At 41.2% G+C, this 25,457-nt stretch overlaps 1 protein-coding gene across 1 annotated transcript in view; it reads left to right on the plus strand.

Annotated features, from left to right (window-relative positions):
• TAF3 (TATA-box binding protein associated factor 3) overlaps positions 1-25,457 on the plus strand; it is a 121,047-nt gene that overhangs the window by 74,443 nt on the left and 21,147 nt on the right. Inside the window, exons 3-4 of the mRNA XM_030014787.1 lie at positions 16,303-18,119; positions 23,159-23,241. Coding sequence (XP_029870647.1) covers positions 16,303-18,119; positions 23,159-23,241 — 1,900 coding nt within the window. The remainder of the gene's footprint in view (positions 1-16,302; positions 18,120-23,158; positions 23,242-25,457) is intronic.

The following is a 25,457-nucleotide window of genomic DNA, read 5'->3' on the forward strand; positions in this document are numbered from 1 at the left end:
AGAGGGAAGTGTTTTCCTTCTCCCACTTTATTAGGGAATAATATGGTATAAAGAGACGGAAACAAAACAAGGTAAATTGAGGAGCGATCTCTGCTGAGTCAAAGATGCCATTCAGGAAGGATAAGTAAATCTCCTGCCCCAGTTGGAAAAAGAATCCTCTGCCCTACTGCAAAGTGAGAGATCTGAATAAGTCTTCTCCTGAACTTTCTCCATCTGCAGCAAGAGGCTGAATCGGTACACAAGCATCCGTATCTACCCTTAAGATGAAGGAAGTCCTGCCTCATCTGAAAGGGCTCTTAAGTCTCCTAAAATACAAAAAACAAAGTTAGCAACAGACATCATGTAGGTATACTGTGATACACTGACCTTGAACATTGTGTTTTCATCGTGTGCCGTTCTTTTAAGTCAGAGGACTGATAGCCCCGCGTCTGACGTAGGCTGCTATGTGCTGGGTGGAAGGTTTATCTGCTGTAGCTGTGGAATACTAGCAAGAGGAGCAGGCGTGCTCCCATCTCTGGCTGGTCATTTCTCCCCCTTTCCTTTGAGTTGGTTAAACAAATTGATTAGGCTAAAAGTTGTTTTTTTCAGGGAGGAGGGAGAGTAGAATTTGGCTTTTCCTTCAGCTCACTGAACTGATCTGCCCTCTGGCTGCACGGCCACTGGATGCTGGGGGACGCATGTCAGAGCATGGCTGTTCTTGAAGCAAGGGTAACGTGCAATCGCGCTCTAAGGTAGTCTACGTGAGACGGTGTCGGTACCCCGTGTCCCAAGCTGCTGATCATTGCAAGCAGCTTCATCCTCTTGAGCATTATATTAGAAACCAGAAAAACCCAAGAGATTGTAAGCTAATTCATCTTGGCTGTAATGTGCTAGACAGATGTATTCTCACGGTTTGGCATGGTGACACTGAATTCACCATTTTAAGCAAGACAGTCTGTAACTTAGTGACCAAACTGGGATTATTCAGCTATTCCTGGTTTCTACGATAACATATAATATATAGCAGGATCTGCAAAAGTTATATATCTAAAAGTTAGATATCTAAATCCCTTCTGAAAGTAATGAATGCTTCATGAGAATATAAGGTGTATACTTTTTAATAACTGCTGAGATACGTCACACCTGAACAGCTTCTTATCTAAGAGTATCCTCAAGCATTTTTTATTTTTCTGGATGTGCGTAAGAAATGAAGCCACAGTATCTGCAGTGACTGGTGTGAGATGGAAGAACTCAGGAGTGAAGAGACTCTCCCTGAACGAGTGTTCGAGGACCAAAACTTGCAGGATTTAGCATCATGTAATGGAGAAACCCAACTAGCAAGTGATTGCTGCCCATTCACATTCTGGCTTGTTCCACAGCCACTTTCACATGCACTCACAACAATCCTTATTTGTCCCGTCTTCCTCATTTTGCCCCTGAAATACTTGTTTAGTGTAACTCCTCTTTATCTCCTCTCCCTCTTCTTACTGCTTCTTACAGTCCCATGTTTCATGGGCTTCCTGGATGTTTTGTCCTTTACCCTTTGCTTCAGTCTTGCCTTTGGACACCAGTCTCCTTCCTGAAAATATCCCAAGTGACATGAAAAGCAAATGTGTTCTTCCCTCTTCTAGTTTTTATCTTTCTGCTAAATGCTAGCAAAAGAGAAAGCTTAGAGTGAGAGCCAGGAAAAGGCAGAAAACCTGTAAAAAAGGCGGAAAAAACTAGTATTCTCTGGGTTTTGGAAGGGGCAGGCAATGAAGACCAAACAAAAGGAGGAAAATGCAAGAGAAAATGAGAGAAAACAGAGAATCAGAACAAAAAGAAGAAACAAAGAAATGGGAAAGAAAATCTTCAGTGCTGTTTTTGTTCATTCAGGAGTGTGGGTGAAGGTGATGCTTTACAAACACAATTCAGGTCCCTGCCCCGTGAATTTGCAATTTGAACGGGGAGGTGGGAGAAATTAATGCAGAAAACCTCCCGCATCTCAATTTATTTCTCTGTAACGCATCCCGAAGCATATTTCATTTTGGGGAGAGGAGGTAACGACAGATTGTTGTTGCTAATAGGATTTGGGTCAAACTGCTGCTTACTATTTGGCACGTAACTAGATTAATAGGAGGGTGTTCTTAAAAATTACATGCCACGGCAGGAAGATAATCCCCTCCCCACCGAATTTCAAGTCCCGTTCATCAGCAAAGGTATTTGGCTGAGCGTATTCTGCAACAATTTATCCATTAAAACCCAAGCTTCCCTACCACTGGCTTTAATCCTAGCTTGGAAGGAGCTCCCTCGCCACGGCTGAGCACTCTTCGTTCTGCCTGAATCCCGAGAATACCAACAGTTTGTGCTCACTCCCATAGATAAACCTCCCCTCCACCCCCCAAAACTCATGAAGACAGAGGTGGTAAAGGTCTGAGTTTATGGAAGCCATGTGGAAGCTTTATCTGCGTTAGCCAAGAGCTGGAAGACAGTCTCTGTCTAGAAAATAGCTTATACGAGGTATTACATGAGATCTGCTGGAGCTGGAAGGTTGATGGGCTTTTAAAAATAAAGGCTCTAGGTTTGTTTGGCAGTGGCAGTTTTAAGAACACAGGTTTAGAAAGTGTGGCAACAAGAAGATCAAATAGTTACAGATTAATTTTGCATCAGCTGTAAATGCTTTTGCAGCATTTGATAGCTAAGGGAAGTTTTGTATCTCAAGATGAAAAAGTTGTCTTTCGTTTTTGGCTTCTTCATGGGTCTTTGTAGAGCATCGGCTGGTATCCCAGGGAATTTCAGTTCTCTCCTGTCCAGGAGTCACCTGGTACTGTACCACTCTCAGGTCCCTGAAACAGGAAGATTACATGGGAACCCGACAACTCTAAAATGAAGGATTTTTTTTTTTTTTTTTTTTATGTCTTGAGTGGAAAGTTAATGTTACGTAAAACTGCCTACTGAAGCCAATTCCTTCGCTAAATTTGTTTTCATAGGTTTTTTTCATTTCTCCTGTGTGTCCAAGAAAAATATTACTTAGCTAAAAGACATTAATTCAGTTTAAATCAGGGTATCAAGCCCTCCGAGTCTAGTACTGATGTGTGTGCACAAGTTTGTTTAAATTAAGCCTGCTGGTTGCTGGCTCTTTGTTTCTCCACTATCCCTGCTTTCCCTATATTCAGGATGCTTATCTCATAAACTGCTAGAAAACTAATGGCTGAGTACCATTTTTTTAAATAATTCAGGTGGAAAAGCAATATCCTGCAAAATTTCTGTAATCAAGTATGTATACAATCCAGCTTGTGCAGAACCTTGATCAAAATAGATCCTTAACTCCTAGTTAAGCCTAATTAGGTTTTTTTTTTTTAAAAAAAAGCAGAGTTCGATACAAAACCACTTCTCATTTTCCTTTGCAATCAGCACATCATTTTTGTTTTGTTAAAGGACACAAGTTGCATCCTTTAGATATACCACTTGGGCAAGCTTTGCAAAACAATTAGTGCATCTTTCACACAGTCTAAACTTGATTGAATAATTACTCAAATAATGATGGTCAGTAATGGAATACATAGGGTTATCTCATGGCTAATCCTCAGGTAATGGAGTTGGTGTATCTCTGATTTTTCTCTTAGCAGTTCCCAGTGAACGGGAGACTGAGACAAAAGTGATTATGGGAAGTAGAAGGAGTCACTGGAGGCCAGCAAGGAAAAGGAGGCCTTATCTTAAGCAATTAATCAAGAAAACTCCTATTGTGGGACAATTATTCAAAGCTAATTCTAAAATAGCTTTAGAGCCTGAGGTCCTGAAGGGTTTTTTGTGTTTTTTGGTTTTGTTTTTGTTTTGTTTTAAGAATTTTGCCAAGGTCATTGGGAGCACTGGGGCAGACCTTGCATCAAAATGAAGGCTGCTGCGGACTTAAGAGTGAGTTGAGTGTAAAGTGCAGCATCACACAACGTTGCCTTTGAGGTGATTGCTGGAGCTGTAATTTTTTATTTAAAAAATGGGTTGGAACGTTTCTAAACAGAGACAATATTTTGAAACTTGCCTAGTGTTTCCACAAAAAACATCCTCTGTTATTTTGCATCCATTGCAAGCGATACCGAGAGGAGGGTATCACAAATCATTTCACCTTCATGCCCAGCTCTCCTAGTGTACATGCAGGACTCTGATATCTCTGAATCTCTCTTTTATTCTTTTTCTCTGGGTTTTTTTGCACTGCTTTTTGCTTAGCTTAATTGTCCTACAAAGGCTTGCAGTAAGTGCAGAAGCGTAGGATTGTTTCGTGGCTGTGGCTTTGCAAAAGACCATGAGGTCTTTTCAGTTGTCCCCCAGAAAAGCTCTCGTACAGTGAGAGCATCTAACAGACTCCTTTACTCTGTTTTTAGCCTCTGAGCTCCCTTGGAAGTGAGATTTATGTGAAGATGTTGCTGTGATCCATGAGGTCCTATGGAAAGAAGCAATAGATTTTAGCAGCTGTCCCTGAAAAATTATAAGGTCGCCAGAAAAAAAGCAGAGGTTTTAAATTGGATGTGGTTTAAATTTTCCTACAGCCTCCTGAACTGGGCTCCTTGCTGGAGTGGGAAGCCGCCCGCAGAATTATTACTCAGCACGGTCACCCCATGCTCTCATAGCACTTCTTTTCCAGCGGTGCTGACAGCAGCATTTTGAACCCGCCGTAGCGTAGGGCTGTCCGATCCGGTTTCAAATGGCTGTTGAGTGCCGCCTGAGAAGTGCTGCTGTGTAGGTGATCACGCTGCCCTGATTAGTTTTCTCTCTGCCTATGGGCACCTTTTGCAGGGCAGGGTTACAGGGAGAGCCAGGGACACACATGTGCTCCCATACAGAATAAAGCAGAGAGGCTGAAAGACAAAGAGAGTCACTAATTGGATTTGTAGCTGTAAGAAAAAAAACTCTTAAAGTAAACATTTTCCTCTCTTTAAGTCTTTCCTTGGCTTCTTTCGTGAAGACCACTTGAAAGTATCTGTTTCGGGGGTGAACCCTTCCCAGCAAATTTAATTTTGAGGCTTGTCAAGCTTTATTAAAGCCTTCTCATCAGTGATTTCCTTCTCTGCTAGATCAAGAAGATTGTATTTGTTATGGGATTCGTATTGTAACTCAGAATTCTTCCCAGCAAACGTGGGTTTTCATGTATGTACCAAGACATACCACTACCAATTCAGAGTACTGAAATCCCGGGGTGTGTGTTGTCAGCACATATGTGGGAAGACTTTGGATGCTGTTCAGACAAAGTCATAAGCTGGAACTGCATTTGTATTTCTGAGTTAGCAACTGTTTGAATAAACGCATTGCTCTGGATGGCAAAAGCATCCCTAATTGCCGCTGGTATCTTTAAAGAAATGAGCTGATTCCAACGTATTCCCAACAGTTGGAATACTTGGTAAACACTTTTGGATATGGTGTGGTGTGCATACATATATTAAGAGAGAGGGTGAATACATGCCTTTTTTTACTTTGAATATGTAGTAACTCTGTTTGCATTAGTGGGAGTTTTCAGTCAATGACAGGACTTTTTTTTTTTTTTTAATTAAATTTCAGCAAGTTATGTTCATTTGTGCCACTATGGATAGATACCGCAGATCAGGGTTTGCCTAACAGTGTAGACAGACTTTTTCCACTTTATTCTAGAGCACAGGATCTGGTTGACATTTTTATACATTTCAATTCATATATTAAAATGACCTTCTCCCTCCCCCCGTCTTTCTCATTGTTATAAAATATTTTTTTGTTGCTGACAAAATGCTTAATTTCCCTTTCTTATCCAATGAAGACAATCAAATAGATGGAAAAGTCTCTAAATACGCGCTCCGTTGTTTCGGGTTTTTTTATAGTGCCCAGAAGTAACCAAAGCACTTTGAAAAATACAGATACGGTTCTTGCCCTGAGCAGCTTATCATTTGGTTTCGAACGTGCCCTTGCAATTGCAAGTAATGCACAATAGGAAGAGGAGAGGAAAGGCAATTAATGGCCAAATGAGTTGTGGAACTAAAAAGTTATTTGAAGGTGATATAAACAATCACAGCCTTTTTACGATGGCAAAGTTGCATCGTTGTCCTGCATAGCAAGAGTGATGAAGGTCTTTAAGTTGTGTTGAGCCAAAGCTTCCTTCTGATAATGCATTTTTGCAGAAGCTCCATCACGTGAGCAAGTATACAACAGATTAATACCCAAAATACCCCAGATTTACTTGCGAGGGAGTAAAGCAAGTCACAGGCAGACGCAGGTAATTGTAGCTGATTGCAGACCTTGTCTGGCAGAGGTGTTCTCTCTCCACATGGATTTTGTGGCACACCTAGCACAGCGGTGTCCGTGCTATCCTCTGAGCTTTGAGATGAGCTAATCGTTCAATAGGAGACCACTGTCTTCGTATTCCCATTTCTTCCATGCTACCACTTAGATGTCAAATATCTTCCCTGTGCTGATCAGTGCTGACCACTGTCTCCCCTGCCATCTCTTCTACCTTTGCCACAAAACCAATCAGGTCACTAATGATCGCTGGGCTGAAGGGCATGTTAGCTATTTATAGCAGCAATATAAATAGAAATATGCTTATTAACACAGTCTAAAATACCCCATCGTGCCATCGTGTCTGTCTCTTACTTGCTGTCTCTGAGGCTCCTGAGAACAAGAAATGCAGCTCTTCAATTCTAGTACCTGTGCCCTAAACCTCAGTTCTGCTGCCATGGGTGCATTACACAGAAATGAAAGCTTTTGGGGTTTAAATTTTGAACTTTTGTGAAGAAAGGGTGAGGTCTGAAGTAATATGGTAAAAGAAATATGTGATGTCTATGGGACAATGATGCCTTACTATTTCTGGGGTTCTTTAGCTCTGTTACAAAATAAGATATTAAATAATCACTGTATTTTCTCACTTACAAATCCAAGTACCTGAATGCATACGTAGGTTGCAAATCTGTAAAGGACAAACAAATTCTGCAATGCCAGGTAAAAAATATTAGTACAGCAGAGGTACAGGTACCCCAATGTAATAAATACTTAAGTTTGTTCCTCTGCTAGGAGGTACAAATAGTCGCTTCCTAAAATATTTGTAAAAGTCTGGGTTTTTTTAGCAGAGGACTTTATTGAAGGTAGAATAGTGTGTTTTCTTGTACAAGACCATAATATATAAAAGGAAAGGCACTGTAAAATCCTTCCAAATGTTTATATAGGTTCAGTGGTTTTGTTTTTAGTAAGATTTGTGATACTTGAAAAGCTGGTTTGGAAAGCTCAGCCAGGAAGATTAGATACGGAGGTGCAAAGTGAGAAGACTGACCATCGGCTTTCCTTTTGTCAAGAAAAATACATATAAACCCCTCGTATTATATTTGAGAATTGTTAGATACAGATAATACGATGTGGATTTTGAGTCTTTAGATCATAAATTCGATCTTTGCAAGAGGAGCGGTGCTGAATCTTAGTTGTAACAGAAATTCTCATCCAGAAATACTCCCGGGAAGATTATTAAAATACTACAGGTACTGACATCAGCTACAAAGATCTACTTGTGCATATTTCTTTAAAGGGGGGGAAAAAACACCTTAATACACAGTATTACCATAGCTAGGCTCTATTATACTATTGTAATCATAGCTGAAGCAAGAACGGTGATTAACGATGGCAATTTATTGTATCTGACGAGGGGAGAAAATAGGAGATGTTGTCGTTATCATAAATCATATCATAAATAACCAAAGAGAAGCACTCAGAAAGCTTGTGTGGTGTCAGCAGCAAGCCCTTTCAGGCACGTTAGCCCAGGATGTAGCCATAGAAACCCCAAAGTCATATTGTTATCTTAGTCTTGCTGCAGTTATGTGATACAACAGTATTAACATATAGATTAGGCCATTTATAATACTAGGTGTCATTTCAGGTTGGCTTGCTTATATAGCATTTTAGTTTTTTATTGTGCCGAATGTTAGGGAAATGCTGCATTTTTACAGGTCAGTATAGAGCCATTTATAACGTATCGGCTTCACACCTCTGTCAGTCTTGCTAATGTACTCTGTTATTGATTGGTTGTACTCTATGAATTGTCATTGCCTAATTACCTTGTCTTTGCTAATAATTTCATTTTTTAGAAGTCAAAATGTTCCTTTAAAGAGAAAACCTCTATGCCCGCACGCATACTTCAGGGCGAGTTTCCGATTCTGTTAAGGATAGTACACCCCAGAGGGAGTAAAAAGTATCATAAAAAGCATGTAGATTTGTCCAGATTTTATTACGGAAGGTTTCTGTCCCCGGCTGTATGTTTTGATCAAACGGCGGTGGTTTTCACATCACACACTGTTCTGCAGATTTCAGGAGAGAGACTCAATCACGGGTAATTCAGAGCAACACCAAAGTGACTGAACCAAGGCTTCCCTGCTGATAAGGAGCTGGCTGGTTCTCACGCATCTTCTCGCTCGATCACTTCCTAAAGATGCTTCTGTGGTTGTTTTTACTCTCCATCCAAAGTCTGCATAATTGCTCCAGACACATTAGCATAGCATTGCCATGCACATGCATTTATTTGTGTAGATACCTGTGATCCACAAAAACTGTTGAGCCGCTATTAAAAAGTCAAAGCAAAAATAAAGTCTCCCTCTTTGTATTTAGACAGAAACACTTTTTTGCTTGCTATATGCAGTGCAAATGCAGGACTGGTATTTTGTCGGGTCAGACAGAGTTTGCAAGTGTAGCTGATAACAATCTGCCAATGCTGTTTTTCTGTCTTCAGCAGGAAGCTGGGTGTGTCATTTTAAGAATCCTGGGTAGTTTGGCTTCATAAACATTGCATATTCTAAAAAGTATTATAATGAGGATTGCCACTAGTAAGTATTTAAAAGTGTTATTCTCATGGCATCCAGTATCCTAAATCGGCACTGGAAGCCCAAGTTGCACGTTATACCCTAAGCCAAGATCTGATACCCGAAGAGTGATGCTCTGCACCTCTCTCCTCTTCTTTCCCACACCCTTAGGCTTGCGTGATCCTGAGGTGGGCTTTTTACTTTGCCAACTTGACAGAAAAATACTTTCCCTCTTTTTTTTCTTCCACCCCCACCTTCCATCTGAGTTAACCCATTAATTCACTTCACTATGGAGAAGGGGCAAGATGATGATATATAAGAAAGGAGGTGCAGGACCTTCCTCTGGCTTGTTCTAGCCCAAAAGTTTGAGTAGTATCATGACAGACCGGATTGGTGATTTGAGTTCAGACTAACAGATAATCTTTCTTATTTTAGCCTTGATTAGTTCCCCATTCTTCTGCACAAATGCTTGAACCAGGCCAAAAGAAAGGATGGGGCAGTTTCTTTTTAAAGCAACTCTGTGATGTAGAACTACAGCTTTAGTAGTTGTGGTTTGTTTCTGGCAAACTATCAATATCCTATTCTCATGCTGGTGTTCAAAAGTTCATCTCTGTTGGTTTCATACCAAGAAATGCCTACTCAAGAGTGTGAAGCAGTTGTTCAACAGGGTGGAGAGATAACTGAATTGGTCTGGAAGTTTGTGAGTCCTGAACCAGATTATTGCTATCATCCGTATTTCAAGATGGATGGATGGATTTTGTCATTAGGGATGGAGGGGGGGGGGGGGGGGTTGTTGACCACTTGTATCTTCTTGTGCAGGTCAGTAACTACTTCTGGAGTGATTGATAAATGTATACACCAAGTATGTCAGTCCTGTTGAACACCTCCAAGTTCAATCCTAGCTAAGAGCAATTGGTGAAGGCACCAGCCAGCCATTTGGGCCAAAATTTTCCAGTGTGACTAACAAGTCTGGATGCTTAACATCAGGCACCTTTAACATCCTCGTTACAGTGTTTCAGTTATGTATGCAAAATCACTAGCCACACCTGAAAGCTCTTTTTTTTTTTTTAATCTATTTGTGGTTTCTGCATTTTAGAACATACCAAGAAGGCACTGGAATGAACTTGCTGGCAATGTCAGTGAAAAAATTTGAGACACATGGAAGATGAGTTCCTTGATGGTGCTCTCTTACCAGCTCTCTTGCCATAGAAAGTGTCAATTGGAAAATGTCAGGGTTTGGTAATAGATTGGCTGATGTCCAGTAAAAGAGAAATCTGTTGGTGTATCACCTGTTTGGTAAACAAGTCACATCAGTGATCACTTGTGTTCATATGGAAGAGAAATTATATATATAATTATATATATAATAGAATATATAGACACACATCTATCTATATAAAACCTGGCATTTTAAGCTCAAAATGTATTGCAGGTATCGTAGTGTGTTCATCTTGCATTAGAGTATCAGGATATCGGAGTGTAGGATATCCGGATTGAATTTTGTCACCCTTCCATTAGTTTCCTGTATGGTCTACAAGCACACTTTCTGTTTGTTTTTGGAAAAGGCCATTGTTATTGCAAGTTAAAGAGATAAAACCTATTATGGCATAAGAAAAAAACTTTTCACTTTTAACAGAAGTCAAAAGCCCCTACTTAGTAGGATATGATAGGGATGTTAAGATCTTGACTTAGTGACTTAAAATTTCCCAAAAGATATCTTTGGCTTAATCTGATGCTTCATCTAGACAATAGGAAAATTATTCTGGAAGTCTGCAGGAAGTTTTGTTTGGGGTTTTTTTCGCTAAAAAGTTTCGTATGTTGGGTGGGAACGATCCCTTCTTGCATTTGAGAGGCTGAGCTGGCTCGTGTATAAAACCTTCAGCTCGATATCCATGTGGTCCTAAGGAGCATATGCTTGGAAAGAAGGATGGATTGAAGATTTCAATGCAGGCACTACCACATTATTTCCTTTCATGCGTCCTAATTTTCCTTTAAAACCCTGACGCTTTCAACTTCCATACTTAACTACTTGGTACCATGCGGTGCAAAGGAGTAGAGAGATCTGATATGAGCAGAACTATGTGTGAAAGAAGTGCGTGATCTACTGATAGATCTTTATTTGGCCATTTTGCATTCCATTAGAAAACAAAATGTTCAACTCCTGTTTAAAAAGAAAAAGGTTATGGAAGAAATTTAATTGCTGAAAATAGGCCTGTATGAGTTGCATGGAAACATCTGCTCATTCAGAATTGTATCCTTAATGGGTTTGCTCTGATAGCTGATCCTGTTTATCTGCCGTACTAAAGTTAATATCAAATACCGAATGCCAAAATCTTGCATTATTGTAATAACAAGAGTTGGCTTCCACAGGAACTGTTACCTGCCAGAGCTTTGTGCAATTAATATGTTAGCCATTGCATCGGAGGTAAGAGGCCGCTGTTACTAACGTCACGTTACACTTTCTTCAGCAAGTGGTGTCCAGCTTCAGGCCAGCGTGTCTGACTCTGCTTCATCTTGTACCTAAGAAATACTGGTTTATTCTTAGGTCTCCAGGTCTTAGCCAGATGGTTTTATCCTATCATCACCCTGTGACATAGGGAAAAATTAATCCAGTTCCCAGAAGAGAGACTGAAACTTTGCTTAAATTAAATACCAGCCAACAGACAGGATAAGTTTTTGGCAGGGCCAGGAGCTGAGCAGAGATCTTGTCTGTCCCAGTCTGTGCCATGTTCTCTAGGACATCATCTAGCTGTAAGTGCTTATGCTGCTATCTCTGAAGCTGCCAAGTAAAAGTCTGGTAATGACCAAGATGATGACAATTTTGGTTTTATATAGATAGAGATATCTATATTAAAAAAATAGGTTTTCTTGTCTGAAGAATGCCTGTATGTAGGTGTCTTTCTTTTCAATCAGAAAAGTTTTACATCTATTTTTTCCTGCCTTCGCTTTCATCTGACCTGTTCTTGAAAGAACAGTGTGTGCAGCCTCCTCTAATGAGACAGCCAGGAGAGCATGATAGCGTGGTACGGGTGATTGCACTTCTTTTTCTGCAATAAAGGCAGAATTTCTGTTCCTGTGTACCCCTGTGTCGGTTTTACGGACAAACAGACCCTCGATCATCATGAACTTGGAAGTTCATTACTGAAGTGTTGAGTATTGCTGTCCTGAAACTGAGCCGCGGCCAAATTAAGAAGGTATATATTCAATAAGCTGTTGGTTTTGGAGTCCCTGCTGTGCTGCAGGAACATGATGTACCAAGGAAGAAATTATGTGCTTCTTTAGTGGTTTTTCCTTAAAAAGGTGCGGGGGTTTCAGTTTCTTGCCTGAACTCTTCAGCTTAAGAAATTTTCCAGCATTTGAAGAGGTGACGGATCCCCACAGCTTGCATTTGGGATTCTAATGCTTTCTGTCCAGAGATCCCGAGGAGCTACGTATTTATCAAGTTCAGCTTTTACAGCATCCTCTGTGAGATGAAATTATCATCGCTTGTCAGATGGGAAGACAGCAGTACATAATGTGACCTGCCCAAGATCACGCTGCAGACCCGTGTCAGGAGAGGAGCGGATTCCTTCCTCCCTTAACTTCAAAATCATCCTTTCATGAAAGTGAAGAACTTGCCTCGTTACATAGACACAGGCAATGTTACACATCCTAAGATGCTCCAGTAAGAAATGCCGTCTTAACAAACAGTTTTCTCATAAGCAGCAAGTTAACAGCTGTCAGCTTGTTTTATTTCAGCGGTGGACAAATTCACCTTCGGGGCTGCACTGCGACGGCTGAACTCATCCCTCCTGGAACCTGTGCATCGTCTGAACCCGGGCCCTGCACATGGGGCCGGCTGACATAATAAACAATTGCTCTGTATAGCTGTAGTAATGTGAGCATTAATATTGATCCAGCACGGACTTCTCTAACAACAACCAAAAAAAAAAATATATCTGTTATCTTGAGAAACCTCCCAAACAGCTCTAGTCTCCTTTCATTACAGGAGAGAGTTATTAGGGCAGATGGCCGAGGTGATATCCATTTGACCTATAGATGCTAACTCAAGAGTCGGATCATTAATAAGGTGGCCGGAGATAGGGAGAGATGGCAGTAAAGAGAGTTAAAAAGCAATCCTGTGCACAAAGGATTGCACGTCGAGAAGTGCCGGGTAGCGAATGAGATGGACAAAGGTGAAAAAGTGGCCACGCGGTTTTAAACGCTCATCACCAAGTCAAGCAGATTAAGCTTAAAAGCTGAGGTTTTCCCATATTTGGTTCCTCCTCCTGTGTGAATCCTTCTGGAGGAAAACGAGCCTGTAGCTCTTGAATGTAAGACAGAGATTTCACTTTCTCTGATTAAACCCTCCACCCCCAAAAAAAGTGCTTTATTGTTTTCTGCCACGGCCACAGCTGCAGTGGCTCAGGTTTGAAAGGCGCTGCCTGGCAGAAAACCAGTCCTCACTGAGGATCAGACCGTGGCCTTGTTCCAAGAGAAATTTGGATTTCATTTGACCACGATAGGATTCCAGATTGTCATCTGAGCATGTCTGAAAAGTGGTGAATGTGTGTCAGTAGTTAAGTGCTCGTGAACTTCCTTAGTCCCTGGATTGTTCAGGACTGACCCAGGCAATTTTTTCCAGATGTTTTGGGGAATCCAAGTCCATATAAAAGGGATGGTAATGCTTCTGCTTCCTTACTAAGTTGTCTTTGTGGCTTGCAGGAATGTGCATGAAAGCTGGAGCCAAGACACCCCGATTTCTAGTCTCACCTCTACAAACTGCACTTTAACCTTTTCTGCCCTTCCCTGGCTTCTCCACACAAGATCACAGAAACTTCGTGGGTCTGGTGCAAACTTTACTTGGCCTTATTAAAAAAAAAATAAGCATTGCTCTTTTTTTATTGTACAAAACGCCAGTCCCTGTTCTCCAAACCTCCTCTGAAATTGTTTTTTTGCTTTTGATCCAGCAGCTGCTGGTATTCTGCAATCCTGAGTAGGTAAAACATGAGAAGCACCTTGGGATGGGAAGGAGTTACAAAAATATGAAATATTGCAGTGCACTTCCGTGAGACACGGTATAACAGAGTGGCTCTTTAAGTGGACACCAGGCAGAAATCTATAGCAAATAAATGTTCTGATTTTTCTAGTAAATGTAATTTTTTTACTGTTCGTTGCAGTCGTTTCTCTTCCACTTTATTGACTCTTTTTATCACTGTGTTTTTTATATTAAAATGGTTTATGTTGCTGTCTCTAAAGTCTGCATGATCAGACCCTGTCTTTTCCAATGTTTGAATTTGCCTACACTTTTCATCTTGTAGCCGAGCCAGAAGACTTCTCTAAATCCCAATTTTAAAGTATGGTGTTTGTTTTAAATTTTATCCCTCTTTAAGACTTTAAATGAAAACAAACTCTCAGTGGCGAACTAAGTTGAATGGGGCTGGGAAGGAATTGCTCGGTAGCAACCGGGGCTGTATGACATCTGATGAATGCTAATCCTTCATCCCCAAAACAGTTTTGAGCAGATGAAGGCAGCTGATTTCTGCAACAACTTAAACAGAGATTGAAATGTCTTCCATGATCTGGAAGCAGATTTCCTTCCGCCCCATAGCAGGTGCGGGCTCAGTCCACAGTGATTTCTCAGTTATACTCTAACTTTGCAGTTTAAAAAATTTAATGTCAGTGCCCAGCCAGGCAAAACCTAACTCCCTAACATTTCTGTTTTTCACGGAAGGCTAAGACTTTATCCTCAGGCAAAGTCTCCTCTCTGGGCTGGCTGCTGTAAATCCTCTGGGCCCTGGCAAAAGCCAGAGTTGCTAGCTCATTTTACTTAATTTGTGATGCTGGCAAGATTTGTGCTGCAGCCCAGGGCTCTTGACTCAACTCTCCTAAATCAGAGCATTGACACATTACAGTAGAGAAACACCAGCACAGAAAACCTGAAAATAAATGCCTCAAAAAGAGATATTTCAGAAAGATGCTGTCTTACAAAGCTTTAAATGGTGTTAGTGTAACGTTATAAGTTTCTCGGTGTTTGCTTCTTTAAAACCACCTGCTCATTAAGAAGTTGGGGTTTAGCTGCTGTCATAATAAATGTTTTTTACTACGTATTTCATGTGAGGATCTTAGGGCACTTGATATCTTTCCACAGAAACCCTGCTAGACAAAATGTCATGGGTTTTTGCAGGTGGGTAAATGGAGACATGGAGTAAAGTGAAATGAGGTTGTCTATGCAGGCATGTTAACCAGCATAAGTGCAATGATGTAATTACAGCAAACGTAAATGTGTCAGGTTAACGCCAGTGTGGACGATCTTATTCCAGACTAAGAATCCTTTTTCCTGCTTGGATAATTCCATTTTGAAAGTGAGGAAGTGTATCCAAGAGGATAAAGTGCTTGACTGTGGTTGGGGAGATCAGAGGTTCTCTTCTCCTCAAACCTGCCATGGATTTGCCAGGAGATCTCAAATGAATTTTCCCCTTTCTTTGCACCGTCGTGTCACATGTAGGACAGAAGATGGTCATATATGTAGGGGAAAAAAAAGTAATTGCTATTAAACAGAAAAACAGAGCAATCACATGGGTGATGTCCACGCTGGCTTGAAACAGTCAGTGCCTGATGTCCACACTGCGCATGTTTCAGTCTTTATTTTATTTTCAAAAGCTGGTTATTTGGTCTCATAGCCCAAATGCCCAGCTGCACGTGGAGCGTGTTAGGTGTATTCCTCTGGCAACACAGCTTTCTTTTTGGTTTCCCTGTAGCAGGAAGCCAGCATATGCACTCCAGGATGGCTCCACGATGCAAACAACACAACAGTAAGCGGGGATGATGGGGAGATGCGTTTCAAAGGCGTGCTCCTCATCCAAACCAATGCGCACGCACGCAATGCTGGGGTGTTCCCATATAATCATAACAGATAACGTCTGTGTGCAGCAAGCTCTTAAGATGGTATCAGAGGCAGAACCTGGCAGGTTGAATGGGGCTTAGTCCTCTGCTTTAACCTTCAGTCTGTGTTGCTTCAGGAAAAACAAACCAGGTTTAGAAAAACATTTCCCTAGTAGTTAATCTGCAGTCAAAATTGTGTGATATACAAGCAAGACAGCTAATTCCAGTGAATTTTACTTTGATGTATGCTTTGCAGTCCACGTTGTTACAGAAAAAAAATGCTTCAATCTCTCTCCCTTTGTTTAAAATGAATGCAGCAGATTTGTGTTACTGTAATCCCAACAATTGCAGTAAGAAATAATCGGGACGTTTTTAGGTAGAACTGCCACTTTGGGCCTGCTCCACAAGGTCTACCATCCTTGGTGAGCTCTACCCTCCTATCCTCTGCTCATGGGTTTGACGTTACACTGGGTCGAGGGCATCTGCCAGTTGTGATGGTGGCTGATGTGAGGCAGAGGAGATGCCACACTTTCTTTCCAGGTAGACCAGTAAGAAGCTGTTAGGTGGCCAGTTATCTCTTACGGGCTGAGATGCATGTGAACATTTGCCCCGATGCTTGTTTGTTTCTGTAAAACACATTTTTAATTATCCTAATGCTTTTTTAAAATGTTCTTTGTTACAGAAGAGGAAGAGGAACAGGTGCCTACCGATGGAGGTACATCTGCAGAGGCCATGCAGGTGCCACTGGAAGAAGAGGGAGATATGGAAGAGGATGAGGCAATCAATGATGAGAACTACTTGAGCAAGAGACCGTTGGAAAGTCCTGATGCTGAGGAATTTCCACCTGTGAAACGGCCAAAACTATCTGTTTCCAAAGGGGACGCCTTGGACGGGGCTTTGGAACCACGTGAGCCTCTTAGCTCAATAAATACTCAAAAAGTACCACCAATGCTTTCTCCAGTTCATGTTCAGGACAATACAGACTTAGCCCCTCCTTCACCAGAACCACCAATGTTGGCTCCCATTGCAAAATCGCAAGTGCCAACCCCCAAAACTTTAGAGGCAAAGCCATTTGTGCCCAAAACAAAGTCCAAAACAAGTTCTCCAGGACAGAAGACAAAATCACCTAAAACTACACCCTCGCCAGTGGTAACTGGAAGTCCCATACGTTCACCAAAATCTGGATCCAAAGAAAAAAAGTCACCAGGTCGCGCCAAGAGCCCAAAAAGTCCTAAAAGTCCAAAGGTCCCTGCTCATGTTCCCCAACCACCTGTCAAGCCTGAAACACCAAGTAGAACCCCTCTGGCTGCATTAAGTGACAAGATAGGAAAGGAAAACATTCAAGTAAAACAAGGACAGACACCACCGGAGCCTGCCACCAAGCCAAATATTGAAAACCAGACTAAGAAAGTACCAGTAATGGACAAGACCATTGATGATTCAATCGATGCTGTGATTGCTCGTGCATGCGCAGAACGAGAACCGGATCCCTTTGAGTTTTCCTCTGGTTCTGAATCAGAAGGGGAAATTTTTACCAGTCCTAAAAGACTTTCTATTTCAGAGACTACAACTCCTAAACCTTCTGTTTCTGCCAATAATGCAAATAAGGCAGGAGCAACTCCGATACCTCCCTCGGGTGGCACTTCAAGTTCAGACATTTCATGGACAATGGATGACTCAATTGATGAGGTCATTCGAAAGGCAAACATGGGGACACCTTCTAATCCACCTACCAACTTCACTTATTTCTCCTCTCCTTCTGCTTCACCACCGACTCCAGAACCTCTTCTCAAAGTCTATGAGGAGAAAACCAAGTTGGCTTCATCGGTAGAAGTGAAGAAGAAATTGAAAAAGGAGCTGAAGACAAAAATGAAGAAGAAAGAAAAACAAAAGGAAAAAGATAAGGAGAAAAACAAGGAGAAAAACAAGGAGAAGGAAAAGAACAAGGAGAAGGATAAAGACAAGGAAGGAAACAAGGAAGCAAAATTTCAGTGGAAGGAACTACTCAAAGATGATGATCTTGATCCCTATAAATTCAAACTAAAGGACTTTGAGGAAGCTGACACAAAAGTAAAGTTGAAAGATGGCAACACCAAAAAAGAGAGAGAAAAACATAAAGATAAAAAGAAAGAGAAAGAGAAAGGCAAAAAAGACAAGGATAAGAAAGACAAAGAGAAACTTAAAGATAAGGGTAAGGAAGATAAGATAAAGGCTCCATCAGCACCTCTTGTGTTACCTCCCAAAGAAATGTCTTTGCCCTTGTTCAGCACACCAACTGCCATGAGGCTTCCCAGCATGTTACCTTCTTTGTCTCCAATGCTTCCTGAAAAACTGTTTGAGGACAAAGAGAAACCAAAAGAGAAGAAGAAAGACAAAAAAGAGAAGAAGAAAAAGAAAGAAAGGGAGAAGGACAAAGAAAAGGAAAAGAAGGAGAAGGAAAAGGAGAGGAAAGAAAGAGAAAAGAAAGAGAAAGAAAAAGAGAAACACAAACATGAAAAGGTAAGCTGTTTAGATAAGTTGAGATGGCATACTTGCTTGAAAAATGCGTATGGATTCCTATATTTGCTGCTGAGAGTTGTTTAAGAGCTTTGAGGAGATGGGTGATTACAGGTTTGGTATTTTTTAAAAGTAACAGCTCCAAGGAAGACATCCCCTAAGAGTTTCAGGGATTGTCCCACCTTTTTGGAAGACAAAACAATGGAAGTTCAATTCTGTGAATTTGAAATGTGAGATTGTCCTGGTTTTCCTCGACTCACTTTTCACTTTGAAAAGCTGGGGCTCAGACTCAACAGCAGCACACACACAACAAATGTATGTAGTATTGCAAAGCGCAAATTTTGTTCTGTAGATTTCCACCAGTAGGGCCAGCAACCCTATACCTTTCATATAAACTTTAAATTCCGTTTCTAAAAGTCTACTGTTTCAAAGCTTTGTAGAAGCCTGTAAATTACTAGGTGGACAGAAATGAGGAGCAGACTGCCTTCAAATAAACAAGTTCGCCAGTTATCTCAGATGTTCAGAAGAGCTGCTGAGTCCTTTCTTAGCAAGCCCGCCCCCTTGTTGTTCCAATTTGTTTGAAGTAAGAAAATTGTTTTCAAATTATGCTCTAAATGTTCAAATGTCACCTTTCGTTTTGAGTCTTATGCTTGAGAGAGAGAAGGGGAGAGCTAGTTTTCAAGTGGGTTGAGCTCCTTCCACTCCTGCAACTCTTACTGATTTACATCAGCCAAAGATAATTTCTTCTTTCCACTATCACCTACTCTTGAAAATATATTTAATATTTAAGAAATGAAACCAGCATATTTGCACATTATCAGATTTGAAATCCCATTAGAAACAGCTCCCCTAATTCAGGGTTTGCTCTAATTTTTTGTCACTTCACCTTATAATACGCACTAAATTGTTAATATTAAAAAAAAAGAAGAAAAAAAGAAGAAAAGAAAGAGATTGTCTTCATATGTGATAACCTTGAATACAGGATTTCCTAAATCTCTATCCTTAGCATTAGGAAGCACTGTATAAGTTCTGGTTTTACCAAGATGCTCTTTACATCCTGCTTTGAGTGTAATACTCAGTTTGTACAAGCTCACATTTGGGACGTTCCTCACTTTCCTTTTTTGCCACTGTACCTTGTTATGCTACCTGCTGGACTTGAAACAAACTGCTGATTTCAAAACTTGCCATATTTTTTAAGTTGACAAATGGGTTTTCAGTGCAGAATCTGGCTGATCTGGAGAACTAACATTCGTCTGCTGTGGATGAGGCGGTGATCAACAGGGTCGTGGTCCAGTTGTCCATGTTAATTTAATGTCTGATTTTAGACTGCAGCAACACTTTCATGGATTCCCCATTTTGTCTGTCTGCACTTCAAGCCCGAGATGTTTTGTCAGTATTTCATTGAAAATTTCTGCAGAGATTTCTTTTTCAGTTAAATACGTGTGTATATAAAATAGAGACAACGAGTGGCTTGTTTCTCGTACATTCAATTTTGCATTTCTTCTGCAAATCTCTGTATCTAGTTTGCTTTAGAGCAACGTAACAGATACAGAAACAAATACAAACTGGTAAAGCTTTGGTATAGACTGAACATATATATATTAGGAAAAGGAGTTCAACAGTAATAAAAACTTGGACAAATTAAATTGACAAAGCTGCCCATTACCTTGGCAAAAAGTCCCTGTCAAAAGAAACTTTAAAGCTAGAATGCATGAAAGAGTCCCCAGATAGAATTAAAATTTAAACTGATTCTTGATAGATAAGCTTTTTTTAAATCCACCTCTTTGCTGCAAGTCAGGATTTTAAAAATAAATTTCCCCTTTAAATCTCTTGAGCGATTTTCATTTTTTGCAAGGCCGCACTGCTGGTGTCCTGGAAAAATGGAGAGTTAGAGCTTTATCAGTTGGTGCCCTGAGGTATGTGGCAAAGAAGCTAAATCCTTGAAGATTAGCAAAAAAAATGCAGCACATGGCAATAAGGGGCTTATATGACTACTAGTATTAGTTCAGGTGAAAGAAGTATTGCTTATACATAAAACTGGACAAATCCACTGACAATGTATTTTTAGTTAGCTACAAAGGAGTCTTATATTGCTGGACTTTACCTCTTTGGTGATTTGGGAAGCTTAGTAATCCACTGTAAATGCTCTTCTGCTGGCCCCAATTCCCAGTATTACTCCAGAATGCTTCTCTTTCGTTTTAACCCCTAAAAGTACATGTTTCCTTAATTTAGCTTTTAGATCACACAATGTCTTATTTAGCCAGCAGTCGTGCCGTAAGAGTAAATGATCAAGTTACTGCTCGGACACTTAACCTTCCACGGCATGTCCGCTTTGGAGGCGTAAGCGCAACCTGAAGGATGAGTTCATGGGCTAACTGCAGTTTCAGCTCTTGATGGCCAGTAGAAAATGCCAGATTTCTATTTCTAATATTGCTATACTTAAACAAAAGAGCGACTCAACGGTAATATTTCCATTTTTGAGTATCGTTATAGTTATTACCTAAGCGTGCATCCCATCCTATTGGGGAATTGAAGCTTTTTGATCAAGTTTTCCCTGTAATTTTGCCCCGAGCTGCTGGAAGACACTGAACAGCAACCAATATTCTGCATAAATGGCAGAAAGCAGAAGCTGAAGGCTGCATGCTGGAAGCGTTCGGTGGTGGCACCGAGCAAGAGAAGCTTTTGCGCAGGGCTTGCCTGAAGCTCTGTGCTCCGCAGTAAGTGTTGGGGTGCTGCCCTTGGAGCCAGAAAAGGAGACGGTGAGCTGGGGCACTGCCTCGCACGCAGAACCAAATTAAAAGCAAACAGTTGAAGCAGTTACACCCCATTTCTACTATGGAGATTACCGGGCGTGCTGTAGGAGCGACTGAGCAGCTCACGAAGCAGCTGCTGACCCAGTTTCAGCTAACCTTAATACGCTGAGCTGTAAACTAAAGTAGTTGAGGTACTGCTTCATGAGAAATGGAGCCATCCTTGCGCTGGGGCAGGGCTTGCCGGAGCTGCCCCAAAGTAAACGGCCCTTACTCGTGAATCAAAATCCTATCATCGATGTCGAGGAAGACCAGGCTATGCAGGATATAAATGTGAATGCTCCTTAATTTTCTCTCTGCGCCAGTCGTGCAAACTCTACGCGCAAACCCATGTTGCAGAAAGATGCTTCCTCTCCTCTTGTATCAAAGGACAAGATTTAGGATTGTCGTGGAGCCCAGTTTTCCTCTCACAGCAGACTGCGATGTCGGTTGTCTGAGCATAAAGAAGTGTTTTATGTGCTTTTCTTCTGCCACATGAGCCCCCAACAGCATTGTTTAGAACATCTTGGTGGTATACAAATAATAATACAAAGGACCTTTTTACAAAGGACGGATGACACGGGTATCTTTCTGTGCTATGTGCTGGAAGCTAAGCAGCAGTGCCTGTCCTAGGAGCTTTGTATTCCAAATAGGCAGCACAGGAGGAGGAACCTGCAGGAAAAGAGGTAAGATAATCTGTGGAAAGCCATGTGCCTGAGCCTCCTGTACCGGGGTTCAATTCCGTGTCTCTGTCCAGTGGACAATGCTACAAGTTGAGAGCCTGGGAAAGCAGTTAAGAGACTTACCTGTGGAAAGTGGCAGTGAAATTGTTGCAGGCCTTAGGAGCTTCAGAGGAAGAAAGCTCTTGCAACACTCCAGGGGAATGACATAACAAAAAATGGTGCTATGTAAACAAAAGAGTAGAGAGAGACCTGTGAAGTAGGCTAATGCATATCCATGGAGACCTTCATTGAAAAGCGCAGTTAACTGCGTCAAAACAGAAATACCACTCGGGCTGCAGCCCTTCTCTCTCTGGAGTAGACATCTCCTGATGACAGCTCCAAGTCTTTGGGCAAGGTGCACGGCACGGGACTTTGTCATTACCATTCCTCAATGTAAGTCCTAACTGAGTCCTCCCACTCTGGCCTGCTGTCTCCTGCGCTGCTTTTTGTGCTTTGAATTGATTGTTTGCCCTCTCTTTCTTTATGAAAGCTTTTTAAAAGAGATTTCTCCCACTGAGAGTTGCTCGGGTTTCCGTTTAGTGTATGCAGACTACCTTTGTCTCTAAGTTCCTGGACCAGATTCAGCTAAGTGGTTGTTTTATTAAATATGATGACGCACATGCTCAAAATGAGATCAGTCTCCCTCTCTTTCTGTATATATTCACATATATATATATAACATATATACACTTCTCATTTATATGGATATAAGTTGAGCAACTTACGTATGGAGAATCATTACAATGTCAGCTGTAAAATCTGATACGATTCTGTACAGGTTTTGCAAAGCAGTAGCTTCATGGGAGTTGGTAATTTTGGCAGATACTGGTTCAAAGAGGTTAAGGACATATTCAAGTGGTCTAAACTCCACCAGATACTGAGGTTGGAAACCTCATTCTAATAGCCCATTCTAATGGCTATTGAAAAATAGCCATTAGAAACCTCAGTCTAAGTGCATTAAAAAGCAGTGATTCTGTTATACCTGTGTGGATAAGCGCTTTCATAAAGTATTCAGTGTTGGTGCTTGGGGTTTATTTGCTTCCTCTGTGTCTAATTTTTATGCAAGAGGGTCACAGTAGAGTTATGTGATGAACCTGGGAAATAATTTAATTTAAATCTCAGGAAAAAGTGCAAACACCACTGGGCACCTGTCAAGTTTGAGTACTAAGGTCAAAGCATTTCATGTCATTGTTTAGAAACATACTGGGGTTTTTTGTGTCTCTGGAAAAATACTAAGTCAGGAAGACTTGTTAACAAAGTGTATGAGCAGGTACAAATGCAATGAAGTTTCAAGTTGATTTTTTAGACTGGAATTCATATTTGTGATTTGCTATGGCTGGGAGCTCCCAACAAACTCTGAGCGTCCATGCCACAGCACGAAGCGTGAGAGAGCAGTGATCAGTCTGTCATAGGTCTGTCTCATTAAACTGATATACTCTGTTTGGTTAACTCCATCGATGCTTTCATGTAATTAATATATTTTGGGAGTCTGCTTGCAGTCTTTGACTGATGATTGTGTTCCCTTGTACAGATAAAGGTGGAACCAGTTGTTCCGGCTCCATCACCGGTTATTCCTCGGCTGACATTAAGAGTGGGTGCAGGCCAAGACAAGATGTAAGTACAAATAAATCCATGTGCAAGGTGTACGCTTACCACAGTTCATCCTCTGTCACTTGTGGTAGCTCTTATTTTCAGTGGGAAATGCTTAAAAATTAGTGGCAAATGACATCCATACAGCTATGACATCTTTCGACTGTTCTAATGAAAAATCAAGCAGAATGCTTACCAGTAGAAACTTTTTGGACATTTTGCCCTTTTTTTTCTACTCTCCAAGTGGGACCCATCGTCTTCTATCCTTTCTACTGTGTTTCTCTCTCTGTGCGTTTCGAGGGCATGGATTACAAGACTCCATCTAGAGTCACGTGATGCCTCCAGTGATATTTAGTGAGGTTTCTGTAATAGACGGTTATCCCTAGTGTAACCTACAGCTAAGTTTCATAATGCTCTTCAGCTAACAAGTGTTTTATGCTTTAAAACATAACAGTTGAAATTCCTTTATATGCGTCTGTTTTATTATAACTGTTGATGATTATTCATGAGTGTACCTAACACATTTCAAATGTCGGTTCATTAGCTCCCTAATTACTGGGTGCTGTTGTACAAATAATAGTTACTTTGTACTGTATGAGCGTAAATAGGATGATCCCTATCCTGAGATCATACAGCATAAACAGGTGGCTGGAGAGGCTGGGGAAACCATGCGTCACTGGGCTTTTTAGGCTGGTCCTGTGTTGTACGTGAAGGGTTTCTTTTAATTGGGTTTTTCATGTTTTTAATGGCACAGAGCACACTTTCATGTCTGATGGTAAACATGAGCACCAGATTTTTTTTTCCATTCATCACATTAAATATTGCTAATGTAGTTGTTTCTCTTTTGTAGCCATTCTGAACTAAATCTGCTAATCGCTAATTTTTCTGCTTTATAAGTTAAATTGCGTCTTTGATGATTATTCTGTTTTTTCTGTGCTGTCCTACTCTTCAGTAGGTGAGTTTTACTAGTTTGAAGTTGCTACCAGACTTTAGTCATTTCTTGGTTTCTATGGGACAGCCCCACCCCAAATATCAGGGCTTCTTCCTGCTCTTCAACCGTTTCTGCTCTTTTCCTTTCACAGTATTTGAGTGTGATCTAAGATTTCTGTGCCTCAGATTGCTGTAGGAAAGCTCCTGCTTTCTCAGAACAGTTGTCTGTCCTGCTGTGCAAATTTGAATGTGCACGGGTGGACAGACTGTCCCTTTAAAGCCCACAAATCCATTTTCCTCCTTGAGGAGCTATGGATACTTTTAAACTCCTCTTTTTCAAGGACTGTACTAGTGTTTGGGGAAAATTAAGTCATATTTTCAAGGCAGAGCTTCTAAATTAAACTTCTGAAGCCATATTTTAGCACCAGAGAGTTGGTTTTGCTTCCCGTCTTATCTCACCCCAGTCTTTCTCATACCCACACACATTTTGAGAAGGGACTTCAGACTCCATCTGCTTGCTACAAATCATATGGGTACATCATCATCAGCCCTGCCAGCCCATGGTGGGTCAGAGATACTGAAATCTTGTTTTATGGCCTTTTGGGAAACTCGCTTCAATCCCAGTTTCTTTTGTGCATCTTTAGTGGCACCCTGACCTCCAACTGAGGACCTCAAGCATTGTGATCCTTAGCACAGCAGAGCCTAGAGTTTAAACCCTGACTCCAGGATGGGAGATACACAAAGCTGACTTAGCTCAAAGTTTCTAGACAAATTAGGGGAGAATTAAACACCAAGGCCGAGATCTTCAGGGGCGGGGGAGTCCTGGAGGCAGCTGGTAGGAAATGCTAAAAAGTGGTTTTGCTGCAGCTCCCTGCAGCATCTGTACTGCGTCTAGGAGGGGAACTTCATCTTCTCCACGTGACGCTGGTCCTTGAGATTGCTTTAGGATGCATGACCAAACGAGGTTTGAGTCATTAGTATTCCATCTCTTTGCTTACTAGTTTCCCTTTTCTACCTTAAATATCTCCTCACTGCCCACCATACTGGCACCCTAAAGTTCTCCCAGTGTAATGGCTGTATCACCCAGTTGCACCTTCTGGCTGATGGCAAACAAGAACTTACAGAGCTTTGTAATAGCTTTTAGGATTTGTCATAGTTTTCCAAGGCAAAATCCAGGAAGAAATTTGCCGTTACACAGTTCGCGCCACGTGGCTCTGGGAACTGTTTTGTGTTGTGTGTCGATCCGATGTCTAATGCGGCAGGGCTCGCAGTGGAGCTGTCCTACTCTAAATAATACTTTTGCTTTCATC

Source organism: Aquila chrysaetos, chromosome 5 (assembly GCF_900496995.4).
Source record: "Aquila chrysaetos chrysaetos chromosome 5, bAquChr1.4, whole genome shotgun sequence".
NCBI lineage: Eukaryota > Metazoa > Chordata > Aves > Accipitriformes > Accipitridae > Aquila > Aquila chrysaetos.